At 39.1% G+C, this 15400-nt stretch overlaps 1 protein-coding gene across 1 annotated transcript in view; it reads left to right on the forward strand.

Annotated features, from left to right (window-relative positions):
- Positions 1-15400, forward strand: part of PCSK5 (proprotein convertase subtilisin/kexin type 5) — a gene marked incomplete at its 5' end in the record, with an annotated part of 199614 nt that overhangs the window by 26070 nt on the left and 158144 nt on the right. Inside the window, one exon of the mRNA XM_082497728.1 lies at positions 6231-6335. Within this exon, the coding sequence (XP_082353854.1) occupies positions 6231-6335 (105 nt within the window). The remainder of the gene's footprint in view (positions 1-6230; positions 6336-15400) is intronic.

Raw genomic sequence — 15400 nt, forward strand, 5'->3', positions numbered from 1 at the left:
AAATTTGTTGCAATTCTGAAAGAAGTGAAGGGTCAGATCTTCAACCCCATGTGAAATACATTGCTGTACCCATTTGTAAGCTCAACATGAGCCAGCAATGTGCGATCACAGCCCAGAAGGCCAACCATATCCTGGGCTGCATCAAAAGAAGCATAACCAGGAGGTCAAAGGAGGTGATTCTGCCCCTCTACTCCACTCTCGTGAGACCCCACCTGGAGTACTGCATCCAGCTCTGGAGTCCCCAACATAAGAAGGACATGTCCAGAGGAGAGCCACGAGGATGATCGGAGGGCTGGAGCACCTCTCCTATGAGGAGAGGCTGAAAGAGTTGGGGCTGTTCAGCCTGGAGAAGAGAAGGCTCCGGGGAGATCTTATTGCAGCCTTCCAGTACTGAAAGGGGGCCTACAGGAGAGCCGGGGAAGGACTTTTTCCTAGGGCATGTAGTGATAGGACAAGGGGGAATGGCTTTAAACTGGAAGAGGGCAGGTTCAGATTGAACATTAGGAAGAATTTTTTCACTTTGAGGGTAGTAAGGCACTGGAACAGGTTGCCCAGAGAGGTTGTTGAGGCCCCATCCCTGGAGGTGTTCAAGGCCAGACTGGATGTGGCCTTGGGCGACCTGGTGTAGTGGGAGGTGTCCCTGCCTATGGCAGGGGATGTTGGAACTCGATGATCTTCAAGGTCCTTTCCAACCTAAACCATTCTATGATTCTATTTTCCAGGTCTGCACAGGGGTAGCAAATCTGTGCTTCTTTGGCTCTTCTAGTGCTTTACAGAGTTCAGAACCAGATTTGGATATGCCTTTCTTTCCCAATCCATTTAGGACCAAAGTAATTAAAAACTGGAGAAACAGGCACCCTTAAAATATATTCATCAATTCACCAGCTCAACAGCATAATGTTTTCAGTTCAGCCCACTCGGAGAAGTGTACTTTACAGCCAGATGTCTAGATGATTGTTCTCTGAAAAAAAAAAAAAAAAAGTTTATTTACTAGATAAGAAACAGTTGGGAAGGCATATCTTGGGTTCCTTCCCACTAGCTTGAACGACTTCCCTGCTCATGTTCTGCTATATGGAATTTTCAGTTGTAGTTTCAGAGCTATGTCAGTTTGGTGACCATATATATATGTAATGTATACTTAACATGCAGCTTTAGGATTTGTATTTCCTTATAGAATTTAGAAGGACACAATGTGGATGTAGATGAATTCATTCAGTAATTATGTCCTAAATTATCTTAATATTCCTTAGACTATAAAACTACATATGGAAGAAATATTTTCCAAGGACACGCCTAGAAAGTTTGGCTCTTGTTCCATATTTTCTTTAAAATTCACACATTTTCTCAACTTTAAATAAAAAATTAGACCTAATGAATATAAAATTAATGTAAATATGCAGATGCTTTGGTTTTCTGGGATTCTACCATGATATTGTAGGATTTTTACTTCCAGGTATTATTTCATCCTTGAATAAACATAGTGTGGTACTGCTAAAATGTATGCATACATCTATTTAAAATGTGCAGTGATGAAGATTACTTCTAAAGAGAGTAAGTCTCCCCTGCCCCCGCTATCCATTCTCCTTGCTTTTGACTAGGCAATTCCTCAGGAATGTTTCTCTATTTCTTTTTCAAGAACTCAGGTCCTCTAGGTCAAAAAGGAGATTACAAAGATTTCCCAAGGATAAAACAGTTAAATTGCCATCAGTCTCTAAGGCAGTTAGCTCTGCAGTCTGGTGTTTCTGTCTTTGCATTGCTTTTCCTCTGAGAGTGCCTCTAAGACCTGGTAGTTGCAAGTATAAAAAACAATTCAACAAGAACATCCATAATAATGAGTTTTATTGTGCTATATTTCCATGGTTTAACTGTTCTCGAAGTGGTCCAAGGATTTGGAAAGTCTAAGTAAATTCCCATTAAGGGAAAAAAGGGCAATACAGTTTTTAATAATGCTGGTGTTACCTTACTGTGAGAGGCACTGACAGTCAGTGAATATGAATTAAATTCCTTTTCAAAGATTTGGGATCCTTTTATTTCCTTGACAGTTATGAACTCAAGCTGTAGATCTCACCATTTTAATTAATTAATTGTTATTATTAATATTTGTTGTTATCTGAAAACTGATGGTGCCTGGAAGACTTGGCGCTATAATTACCACACTTAATTCTAAGGGCTTAATTCTGTCTCCTAAGTCCAGGGTCTCAGAGGGAGCACAGGTCTCAAGCCTTACGAAGCTTCAGGTTGTCTCCTTTTTGCTGGAAGGCATAGCATGCAGATCCCTCCAGTCTGTCCTGTGGGTGGCTAGTGCTGCTAAACTGTAGGACCTCCAGGAGGCCCAATTAGGTAATCTCCTAAATTTGCTGGTTTGGTTGCCTTCAGAGAGGTCAGCTAGAATTTATCTTTAGCAAATAAATCAATCAATAAATGAATAGATAGTATCCTCAAATTAGTGCAAGACAAGACACAGAACTGGGTGATATTGAGATCTGTGTAGCACAAAACAGGGCAGATGTTTATTTTCCCTAAAATATGACTTTTCTATTTATGCAGTTCTGTGCAGTGGTAAATTCAGTTACCTGCTTGAGCTGTGTCTTTTCAGTAATGGGTGTGCTTATGTAGACACACACACACACAAACAGCGTAGTACGTTTCTAATTCATTCTGAAAACAGCAAGGTCTACAAAAGGTCTGTAACCTCTGTAGAGTACTGTGGTATGGTGAATAAGCACTTTACTGGTCTCTGAGGTCTTAAGGAGCAAGAGTAGCATCACTGCCCAGTAGTTAGCATTTCAACCCTGTTTGAGGCTACTGATGAGTCCAGGAAATGTCTGCAAAGTGATTAATTACACGCCTTTGTCTCAGGGAAGCATGCCATTACCTGCACTGGTGCTAACCCTGGCATGACATTTCGATGGTTAATATAAATAATAGTAATTCAAAAAGGGCACAACAGTAGCCTAATGCTAAGGGGCATTCAATGTGTTACGGGCTGTTAAACTCAGAATAAACTCTAGTTAATGTAGTCAAAAGTGATGCAATAGAATAGAACAGAACAGAACAGAACAGAACAGAGCAGAACAGACTATTTCAGTTGGAAGGGACCTACAATGATTGTCTAGTCCAACTGCCTGACCAATTCAGGGCTGACCAAAAGTTAAAGCATGTTATCAAGGGTATTGTCTAAATGCTTCTTAAACACTGACAGGCTCGGGGCATCAACCAGCTCTCTAGGAGGCCTGTTCCTGTGTTTACCACCCTCGCGGTAAAGAAATGGTTCCTAATGTCCAGTCTAAACCTCCCCTGACACCGCTTTGAACCATTCCCATGTGTCCTGTTACTGGATCCCATGGAGAAGAGATCAGCACCTCCCTCTCCACTTCTCCTCCTCAGGAAGCTGTAGAGAGCAATCAGGTTGCCCCTCAGGCTCCTTTTCTCCAAACTAGACAAACCCAAAGTCCTCAGCTGCTCCTCATAGGACATTTCTTCCATCCCTACCACCAGCTTTGTTGGCCTCCTTTGGATGCGTTCAAGGACCTTCACATCCTTCTTAAATTGTGGGGCCCAGAACTGCACAGAGTACTCAAGGTGAGGCTGCACCAATGCTGAATAAAGCAGGATAATCCCTGCTTTTGGTTTGATGACCCCAGGATGTGGTTTGCCCTCTTGGCTGCCAGGGTGCACTGCTGAGTCTCATTGAGTTTAATGTCAACCGGCACCTCCAGATCCCTTTCTGCAGGGCTGCTCTCCAGCCGCTCCTCTCCCAATCTATACTTGTGCCTGGCATTAATTTGTCCCAGGTGCAGAATCCGGCATTTCAACTTGTTAAATTTCATCCTATTAATCATAGCCCAATGCACCAATCTATCTAGATCCCTCTGCAACGCCTCTTGTCCTTCAGGAGAGTCAGCAGCACCTCCCAGTTTGCTATGATCAGCAAGCCTGCAAATGGTGCATCCAACTCCTGAATCCAGATAGTTGATAAATATATTGAACCCTATTCTGGCCCTAGAACTCAACCCTGAGGAACACTGCTGGTGACTGGCCACCAGCTAGATGTAGCCCTATTCACAACACTTGCAGCCCTGCCGTTCTGGCATTTCTTCACCTGGTGCACCGTGAACCTGCTCATCCCACAGCTGGGCAAGTTGTCCAGAAGGATACTCTGAGGGACAGTATCCAAAGCCTTATTAAAATCCAGAAAAACTACATCTACTGCCTTCTCTTCCTCCGCTAGGTGGGTGACCTTATCAAAGAAGGCTATCAAGTTAGTTAAGCAGGACTTTCCCTTTGTGAACCCATGTTGACTGTGCCTGATGATTGCATTATTCTTTAAATCCCTTTCAATGACACCCAGTATAATCTACTCCATATTTTTTCCATGTTTTTCCTGAAGTTAGGCTAAAAGGTCTTTAGCTTTCTGGGTCTTTCCTCATGCCCTTCTTGTAAATTGGAATAACATTGTCTAGCTTCCAGTCAGCAAGGATCTCCCCAGAAGGCCCAGAGTCCTGCACCTCTTTGAGGTGTTTTGAAGAAGACTTCCCCTTATGTGTTTATGGAGGGCTTATTCACGGGTATGTGTGTTGAGATGTGAGACTGGGCTCATCCATCCTACAGAATTGCACGACTTCAGCTGGAGTTTCCATTCAAAGAGAAGGCAGCATGAAAATTATTATTGCAGTGGTAATATACTTTAATTAGGCTTAGTCAAACACATTCCTATTTAATTTATGATAAACTAACTCAGCTTAACTGAGTGGTTCGGTGTTTGACTTAAACTAAACATAAATCATTCTTCCTGGAATGAAGATATCAATGGACCAACTGCACGGGCTGGGATTAGACCCTGTTAGGTCTTAGGGTCTTAGACCCTGTTGCAGTTTTCCCCAGTAGGTGAATTAATTTAAATTGTTGATTTATTTTTTTTTCCCCCAAAAGCTTCTCCCTCATTCCCCTGTACTGTTTACATCTTTAAATTTTAAGGTAAAATATTCAAGTGCTTCTTGAGAATAATGATTTTCTATCAATATTTCTTCTTATTGTACTTTGACATTTTAATCAAGATTTTTGTTTTCTAATATTCTAAAGTCTAATTCTTGCAGTTTTTCAGTGGTTTATTTCCAGTTCTCTTTGAACCTTTACTGTTGAACTCTCAAGTTTCCTACATGTGTATTTGTATAGATGCAAATTCAGAATACTGTTTTGTTGGTTTGTTTTATTTTTTTTTAAATCAGAGTTTTTGAGTGTTGCTCCATCCTCTCTGGTGATTTTGTTCACATTTATTTGCAAAACCAAGCCTGTTTTCTGAGATCACTTTGAGTTTCAGCTTGAAATGACAGTAAGCTTAATTGTCCCTTTTTTGCTCATCATTAAGGAACTTTTAACTAAATTATTGTGTCTTACAAGATTTGCAGTGCAATAGACGGTCAAATTCCAAATGAGTTGGAGAGACATTCTCCCTAAAGATAAGGAGGCTGAATGTTTGTTTATAGGTGCGTGAAACTAAAGTTCCAAGTTATGAATGTTTAGATAGTAATGACTCTGGAAAAGAAAATTTCTTTGTCAGATTGTGAAGGCGGTCTTAGTTTAATATTTACGTTGCTACTGTGTACTGATGGGATGAATAAGTAGCATTTTTATTGTACCTTTGTGAAATTTGCAATTTAGCAAGAATTGATTTTATAGTTCGAGATAATCATTATCCTATGAAGTTACCATTTCCATCTTTTTTTCTTCTACTTCTTTCTTGCCCACATTTGGCAGAAAGAGAAACCTATTCCTGTTCTATAGTCTGATGCTGTGAACGTCCTTTTTATAATTTAATTATATAAATAACTGAATCTAGTGCATTTTACAGTACATTTCCTTAAGCAAACTAGATGGAATGCTTTTTAATAACCATATAGCCATTTGATGATTTTTATACTTGCCATTTGAAGACAGTTTGGATATAGATTGATATAGAATTACTTGAAGTACTGCATATAAATTAAACATTAAAAAGGTAGATACAGCCAGACTAAGCAGCTCAATTATAATCTTTGGTTATGCAGTTACTGCCTCAAGGACACTCAATCCATTTCATATCATATGTCCTTCTTTTGAAAGATGATCAGTAGGTTCAAGTAACATTTCAGCACACAGGAAATTGCATAATTTATAGACTTTTAGAAATGAAAAACAGAAAACTGGTTTTCCTAAATTAAATCTCCTTTTTTTCTTCTCTCCCCTTACAGATTGGAACACTGAAGGATTACTACCACTTCTACCATAGCAAAACAATTAAAAGGTCAGTTCTCTCAAGTAGAGGTACCCACAGCTTCATTTCAATGGAACCAAAGGTAAGAAAATCCACCTATGTGTCTGAGGCAAAAGCCTTTGTATTTTTTATATGAAATGTCATACCAGAGGACATTCACCTGAATGGCATATAGCATTACAAGAACTGACACACTATCTGCTCGCTAAGGTTCTGTTTCTCATTAAAGCAAAGCGAAGACAATACCATGCTATTAAGTATGTGCTATTCTTGGAACACAAGGTCCAACATTATTCATGGAGGAGTAGAGGAATTTTGTTAATGCACTAATCGCTGTGCTGTGCTTCTCTGCAAAAGCACGTGTGTAGCATTCATGTCTGCAGATCTCCTTCTGTAAATTAACCAGCTTTCAGAATGAAGATGAACGATGTGGGATGATATGATGTTCAGAGGAAAGTTTCTCTTGCTTTTTTCTGGTATTTTTCTGGACTTGGTGTATGAAGGATTAAAATAAGAATGCTCTTTTCTGTGGTATTTTTTGGCATTTCCCACTGATCTCAATTTTAACATCTGTTTGAAAAATGGCATCATATCTTTGGTGTATATACTATAATAGGTAACTGTCGACAAAATTTGATTACTGATTTATAGTTAAGTATAATATTGTCTTATATCTGTACCCAAGACACACTTCTGTTTTAATCCTTTAATTTCAATGGTTAGTAGCTTCATCATTGACTGTAGAATTGGATTTCCTCTGGTTTTCTTTAAGAAAGGAAATTCAGAGAAAATCCCATTAGCTTTTTTATGCTGTTCATGCAACCTACTCTCACCAACTAACTCCCAAGTCCCTGGTGCTTTTTAGTGGTGATAACAGAGTCAAGCTTTTTTTAAGTCCTTGGATGATGACTGTTGACTGAAGGATTTGCCAGGTTTTACTTGTCAAATAATTTATGAGAAGTAGAAGTTATTAGTACAAGACAGTTTGTATACTGTAGATGTACAGTGTACAAGTTAAGCATCATACAGGAATACTTCTGCAATCTGGAAAGCCATATTTGGGGCTGAAGTTCCTCTTGAGGATGGGACAAGACTAGGGAAGTGCACATAAAGCATGTTCACCCCTGTGTTTATAGGGCTGAACTGCTTTACACTCTAAGAGCACCAGCAGCTCTACTGAGCAGCATATTTTGGGGATTGGTATGAAAATGATCAAGGCCCAACTCTCTGTTCCCATGAGTGCGGAGACCCACCATTCAAACAACAAGCACTACACATAGAATAGGCGATACTGGAAAAGGAAGGGAAAGTGTTCATATCTGCGTCAGTCCACGCTGTTTCCCGTGTGCACAGAGATGGACCAATTTACACACAAATGCACGAACCACCATAAACTTTGGTGTTACACCCAGCTTCCAGATACGCCTTCTGCACCTCTGTCAGCCAGCCCAAACTACTGTGGCCAGAATCATGAGAGACTCCAAGGCAGAGCACATCAGAAAATCAGAGCCATCATCTGTTTTCTAGCACTTTCCATGTTATGCCATTTAAGTCTTGTCCCCAGTCTGTGCTGCTGCTGGTACAGAATTTCTGAATCATTGTTAAATGTCACTTTAATATTGAGAAGCTCTAGTGAGGGTTGTGCAAGGTACTCAACCCTGTTAATAATTCTGTACCCAAAATGAAGCCAACAGTTTAGTGTGTAGATCTGGCAAAAGTGTTTGCAATTGACTTTGTGAGTACTCCACTGAACCTGGGCTTGGGAATTCTTATGTGGCTGCAGGTATGTCAACATAAGGACATGTATTTGTAGAATAAAGGCCAGTTTGTCCTCAGTGTGTATAACATTTAATGATTATTAAAGCAGACTGGAAATTTAATTGCATTATATAAACTAGACCTTTCAGAAACAAAAGGTTTAATCTTAATTAAGGCAAATCGCACAGCTGTGAGAATTTTAAAGGACGAGTACTATATGCTATTACTTTTATGAGTGTGACTGTATCTAATGCCAATATTTGCAGCAGATTAGATGGCATGTGTATTTGTGAACAAAGGAACACTGAGGTTTGTTTACTTTCCAAATAATTTAATGGTAGTTTACTTAATGCTTAAAATACTCATCGTGTAACATGCACATGCAATTAACTTGGTCTGTGCTTGCTTCAGATGTGGATCACTAATTTGCTCCTCTATGACATTTTAAATGATCGAATTTTTATTGAGTTGTAATTCATTATGTAAATAACCTGCATAGAATGGAAGAACCATTATGAAATCTAGTATTTCTAAACTACGTGTGTGGGTAGTGTTTGATTTCCCTGTGTTAATGCACAGGGAAAGATATATAAGTAATATAAAATCTTGCAATTGTGGATTTCAATTAATGAATTGCTTTGAAGATATTGGGCTTGATTTGTTCTTCTGGAAAAGCTTCTTGACACTGTTATAAACAATGTGAATAGATCCAACAGGGAACATAAACTGAAGACATGTGGATTATACCTTTTGACAATTTTCTTAGCATGAACCAAACATTATTTTGTATTTAGATGAAAAGATAAAGGATATACAGCATAACACAATTTTGTCTGTTATCATCCACATCCTTGCCTAGCAATGCTATGTGTTGTCATTTAGAGATAAAATGGATTAAGCAGTTATAGGCAGAGATGCCCAAACAAGGCTTTAATGTCCCTAACATAGATTGTCATATAGAAAATTTGAAACGTAGCTTTGTCTACAACATCTTTTCTAGGCCTGTGTATAGTTATGTGGTGTTTCGTATGTGTTGATAGAAAAACAAAGAAGTGAGAGAAGTTTGTGGATTGAAAGCAGAGATTACGACTATGCATCAAAGCTGCGTGTTGAATGAAATCTATTACAGAGGTTTCCGGTTTCTCCAGCTGATACGCTGCTTGTGGTTGGCCTTTGCCAGGGGTCAATGAAAGGGCCTTTTTTAGCTCCATAGAGTTTGCTCAGTAAAGTTATTTTGGTGGTAAAGTAATTTGGTTCAACGCATGAAAAAATGGGAGCAGGAGTGAAAAGGAGGTGGGAAGATGGACAGAATCAGTCCATAGCTGAAAGGTTTCATGAAGCTCTAATTCAACTATTAAATAGTTGAGTTTATTGCTGGTAGGCCCTCTATTGAAATTGGACTATTACAGCACTTCCAGGAGTGGGAATAGAGAGCTGTGGTGTGCCTCTGGCTTTGCTGCAGTGGTAAAATGAAGAGTTACAAAGTGGAAAAAATTGCAAAGAATGATTGCAACCTCAATCTGTAAGCCAGACTTTACCTCAATAGAAAGCATAAGGAAAATCAGGTGGAGCTTTTCTATTGGAGATTGCATTTCCAATGAAATGTCAGAGTTGAAGCGCCTACCCGTAACAATAATACATAGAAGTTAAATGGACAGTATCGATGAGAAAGCTGTCTTTTTATACTGAACTGTTACGTGAGATGAAGAGTTTGTAGTGAAGGGCTGTGATAATGAAATTTGTGACTCATATGGTAAAAAATATCCCACAGGATCGAGTAGCATAAATGGCACAGTAATAATCCTAGAAGAACACAATTCTTAAGGTAATAAAAGGCAGCTTTAAGATTGATAATATATTCAAATTGATGTACACGCGAACTAAAGTTTGTTCCATTTTGCTTATGAGGTCCCCAGTGCTTTGCATCACAATGGAGATCTGAAAAAGACATGTGGCCCACAGCAATGCTCAAAAATGTAAAATTAATAATTCATGTTCCTGTAAAGTGTCACATATACTAATGGGGAAAAAAATTTACAGCATTGGTGTTTGTTTATTGATCTCAACTAAGATGACATCTCATCTTTTATTTTTAATTAATTTTAGGTATGTTTATTTGGGGTTTGAGCTCCTGGTTCATGGGTCAGGTTCACTCATCTTTTAGAAATGAAAAGGTTTCCAGTCTCACTTCCACTGAAATAAGAATTAAAACTACCTCATTTCAGCAAGCTACCCTGCTTGAGCAGAAGTGTCATGCCTTTGTCACCTCTGCTCCAGGATCAGAATACCTGGGGAAACATTACTCCATACAGTTACATTTTCCCCAGCCTGACCTAACCACAGACAGAGCACACCTGTATGAACTGATGATAAAAAAATGTTAGTACTGTGGGGAATAGGGGGATTCTTCCCTTTGCCATAAGCTGAACGTAACTAACTGGTGGTAGCAGCGTGTAAAATGCTGGGAAGCATATATTTGGTCAGACAACACCCAATGATCTGGGCTGCCTTCAGAGGACAGGAAAGTAACGCCAGAGTCCTGCCCTTATTACTGGTAGGACATTTTGGATGTTCATGAGAGGGCAGAAGGGAGCAGAATTGTAGCAGCCGTGGTTAAATGTTTCATCATGTTGCTATGTAGTTACACCAGTTCATATTGCTAAATAATATCCTGGGTTGACATGGGAGGTAGCTGTCTAAAGAGTGGGGGAAGACATGGATTTTACCACAAGGTTATGGTCTTGCTTTGGCAAGGAGTATGCCACTACCTGTGGAGTGTGCTTTTGGGAGACATAAATTTGATCACTCTGGATCAGTGTTCACTGCAAAAAGAGAAGAGGGTTAAATTTTTTGGTGCTAATGAGATCGTTGTCAAGTTGTGTTTTCCGATTATTTATGAACTTAAATGTCCCAAGATTGCAGTATGAGGTTGAGTAAGAAGAAAATAAAGCTTCAAACAATTTGGATTTAATGTAGAGGGCACAATATTTATCAGGATGGAAGAATGTTATTACAGTACTAAAACCCCAGGCTTTTAAAAGCCAGCATCGTGGACTTGGAGCTTAGAGAAATTCAGATGAGAATGTTGTTAAGGGTAAGGTTGTTTCATATTGGCAATGCCAAGTGTTAAGTTGCTAAACCTCATTAGTGAACAAAAAGATTTTGTTAGCCAAATAGAATAACACAACAGTTAAACACTGGGACAGGTGAGCTACTGATGTCTGACTGGGTAGCCATAATGTGTACAAGCACTCAGAGGACAAAGAATTGATACTACTCTACTTGATTGCAAAATAATAGGAACTGTCTTGCTGTTTTCCATGTTCAGAGTTTGACTGGAGGTTTTAGTTAGTTATTAAGTAATGCAATATTTTCCACTGTGGACCATTTATTTAATTGCCTCAAAAAGCTTTTATATGAGCAGTCCTTCCGCCTTTAGCTTAGTCAAAATCAAGAATCAGACTTGCTATTTCCAAGGGGCCTGTTGCTGGGTGAGTTAGAACATGAACTGAATCACAATGTGTGAGAGGGCATAGCAACATCTCCCTTTAGCACCTGCCTCCAGAGTATTAAAAAGTTTCATGTAAACATGAGCAAATAGTCCTACAACTTGGATCTTTTTTCAGGGCTTTTTGAGATACGAAGTTGCTGTTCACTGACAAAGAACTGCATTAGATCCTGTTGTAATTAGTGTTATAACCACTTGTCATGTTGTTGTAAAGTTTGGACAAGTTGTTTGCTAACTTGTTTGCTTAATGGTGATTGAAATCTGTACTTACAGGGGTGCCTGGCATATTAGTTTTAGCTTAAACTACACTCCCCATCAGCAAAATCCCTGGGAAGTCTGTGCTGCTTCAGCAGGAATCATGAAGAATTTTACCATGCTGAGGCTGCATCAGACTTATTTTGTGACCCTGTATGGACTAGACTGCAGTTCACAATACACCTACAGCTGGAGGACAACCACAGCAATAAAACCCAGTGAGCAGAGCAGTAATGGAGTAGAATTGCAGCTGTGTTTTGCAGCAGATTTCTCCGTCGTTTGCACCAAACCGATACCTGAAACACTTGAGAAGGTAGGGTGAAACGTCTAATCGTTCTGAGAAATAGCAACCTAAAATTTGGTGCTCCTTTTCAGCGTGTGGAACAGCGTTTGGTCTGTGGACGATACAAAACCAGCTCAGAGATGAACCTTGGGTGACTGTAACCTAAAGACGAAAAGCTTAATCCAGAGATTGTTCAGACAGTATCACGTGAATATGCGTGGCCTTCCCCTTGTACCGTACTGGCCAAGCCCAGTGCTGTTGTAACAGGAGATAAGGGTTCTCCAGTCAGAAAATTTTGTCATATAATGGTAACGTCTCTTCATTTATCTACAATAGATAGACATATTTAATGAAGTTGATTGCAACACTGGTGGGACTGAGGTTTATTTATGAAGAACAAAAGCTTTGTTAATGTTTAATTCTATTACTATATTAATGAGATTACTGACTTTTTCTATTAGTACTTAAAGAAACCCTCAAAAAATAACTACTGAAGCTTCCTAGTGGAATGACCTTTTGATGTTTTCTACTAAAAACAGAAAAAAGGCCAGTATGAATTCAGTGTAATATAATTTTAGAAAAGAAAAATATCCACTGTTGCAGAGTATGGAAGTGTTTCTTGAAATAAATTATTGTGTTTGGTTACCCACACTTACATTTCTTTTTCATCATGATTATCCCAGTTGTTCTCACCTGCCTCAAAGGATTGTTGTTCCCTCAATATCGCTAATTGCACGTGCATTAAAAAGAAATATTAGATTTCAGAACATTACAATTTTCTGGTTGCCAGGTCATTTTGCAGAACTCCTTGGCAATGAAAATCTCACTGTTAACTTTTGGGCAAGAATTGGAGATTAGTCGAGAGGTTTTAACTGGCTTACTTCCTAATTAGTGTAGCGAATGTTTGAGGAATGAAAAAAACATTATTCAGCAGGATTGCATTCTCTTGCTATTTTCATATCATTATTTTCTTAAGCTGGTAATGGGCAGGGAAATTGAAAGACCACAGGATGGCAAGGAGTTGGGCCAAGATTTTGACCAGTAGTGTGCTGCGAAAGACCTCAGGACCCCACCCTTTTCATCAAGTTATTGCAACATCACAGAAACCCAGTGTCAGACCAGCTGTCAAATATCCCATTCCAGCACTCAACAGTTTATATGGACTGCAGTAGAGTTGCTATTATGGTCTCTGGGCTTCATGGTGAATGAGAAAAGTGTTGGCTTACCCATAAAGAGGCAGGCAAGGACTCAGCTATCTCTCAGACAAGTAGCTAAAATCTTCTGAGACAAGAATATTCAAAATGAGGCAGATTTGATCGATCTCTTGAGTTTGATGTATTTGGAGCCTTCTGGTTTTGTAGAGGCAAAAGCAAAAGACCCTACACATATGCAGTGTCCTGGGGCTTTGCATGACACTCACTCTATCAAGGGACAAAAAAAAAAAAAGTAACCCATTCTGAATTTTGCAGAATATGTGTCTTGAACATAATAAGTCCTAAAGACTTTAAAAAATTAGCCAGATTGTACCTGGATTTTAGCTTGGAGCTGTTTAAAAACACAGAGGATTTTTCTTTTGAGAAATCATGTTCTTTGACCTCTCTGCACTTGGTGAATTTGGGGCTCGTGCCAATGGGACTCCTTGGCTTTTGCTTCATAGTGTGTGTTCTGCTGTTAAAATACATTCTCTTTCCAGTAAACACGTCAAGCAAAAGTTAGGATCAGTGGCAATATTTGTGACTGTAGTCTAGGTCTTGTTACAGAAATTTGTCTAGGAACCTTCAAAAATACATAGAAATGTTCTTTAGGAGTGATGGAGAGGAAAACTGCCTTCAGGGGATACTTTTGCTGTATAGGGAAAAATATTTCTGAAAGTAAATGTTATATGGTGCTACATTCATAATTTAAGATTTAAGATTCAAAATGTAACATACCTCTTAAATTTCTTGAATTTGAGGACAAGTTAAAAAAAAGAGTCCTGTACATGTTTTCCCTTCACTGTCAGTAGTGGAACTTCAACAAAAAATTATATTTATGCATCTTAAAGCCAAATCTAACCTGTTCATATGTGATAGCATGTGATAGCGGTCACAACTTTCTTGTGCAGACAAATTTTTACTGGAGCTGCACTGCTAATCCCAGCAATGGGTAAAATCAGAAAAAGGTCTTACTAGATCTAACTGCAAATTTAACATTGGTTTTAGCATTTGTCACCTTATTTTAGAAAATAAAAGTACTTAGGATATAGGTAATTAGTTGTGAATACCTGTTTTGGTTCCTACCCTGTATTCTATAGGTATTAGAACATTTTAGGATATCATAGCTGCAAAGTTGGCTGTACATTAATGCAATAACAAAAACAAGGAGGAAAAAACCTCTGTCCATCCACTGCTTCAGCAGAGGACAGTTCAGCTTCACAACCATGTGGGGAAAGGTTGGAGAAATGATTTTGGTAGCACACACTCCGGTATGGTGCAACATGCTATGGCAGTCTTCAGCTGGCAATTGGTTTGAGCAGGGACTAGTAGAGGTCACAGGCACTGTTGCCAAGAGCGTAAAAAGTAGATGCAGCATGCTGTGTAGCTGATTTAATTAGGCATCATTGGGTTCATCTTGTGTACCTTGAGTTATCGAAATGCTTTCTAAAATCACTCCATTCTGGGGATGAGATTTTTCAGCACCTCTCCGCTGGAATTTCTGAATGCATGGCTGGTGCTTTGCTGCTTAACAGCACATCTGCCTGGTTGGCTCTCCCCATGCAAGCTGGGAATGCTCATCGTCATTCAAAGTGAGATCATTAATGGGGGACACACAGGCCAGATCACACAGGCTTGTGGAGCTTTATTTTGTAAGTGCAAATGCTACATTAAGAAAACCCAAGAAAATCCATTTGCAGCCCAAAAAGGAAAAGGCTGTTACATTCCTTTCACAATTCAGGAACTGCTAAACAATTTTGCTCGGCCTTAATGATGACAAAAGCACTTTAGGTAAATCTATGTGCAGGAAATTTAAACCCATAGGATGACTATTTCATCGTAGCAGTTATAAACATGTAAAAGCAGAGAGTTATAAATAAAACTTCTTGGCAATCCTTCGTCCATGGATGCTAGTATGTGCTAATAACATTTGAGTTTCTTTACAGTTCCAGTAAAGCTGTACATGTTCCTGTGCTTTTAGCAGCAAAGTGAGTTTATAGGTGAAAAATGCAACTAAATGTTTAAAAAAAGGTAAGAAGAATTAGTCCTTTCATTTCTAATCTGTGTTCCAAGAGCTTGCCAGGGAAGGCAGCAGCTCTGACAGCTGCAATGGTCTCATGAGTGTGCTTTTGCTGTTGTTAGAGTCAGTT

Source organism: Vanellus vanellus, assembly GCF_965231255.1.
Source record: "Vanellus vanellus genome assembly, chromosome: Z".
NCBI classification, from domain to species: Eukaryota; Metazoa; Chordata; class Aves; order Charadriiformes; family Charadriidae; genus Vanellus; species Vanellus vanellus.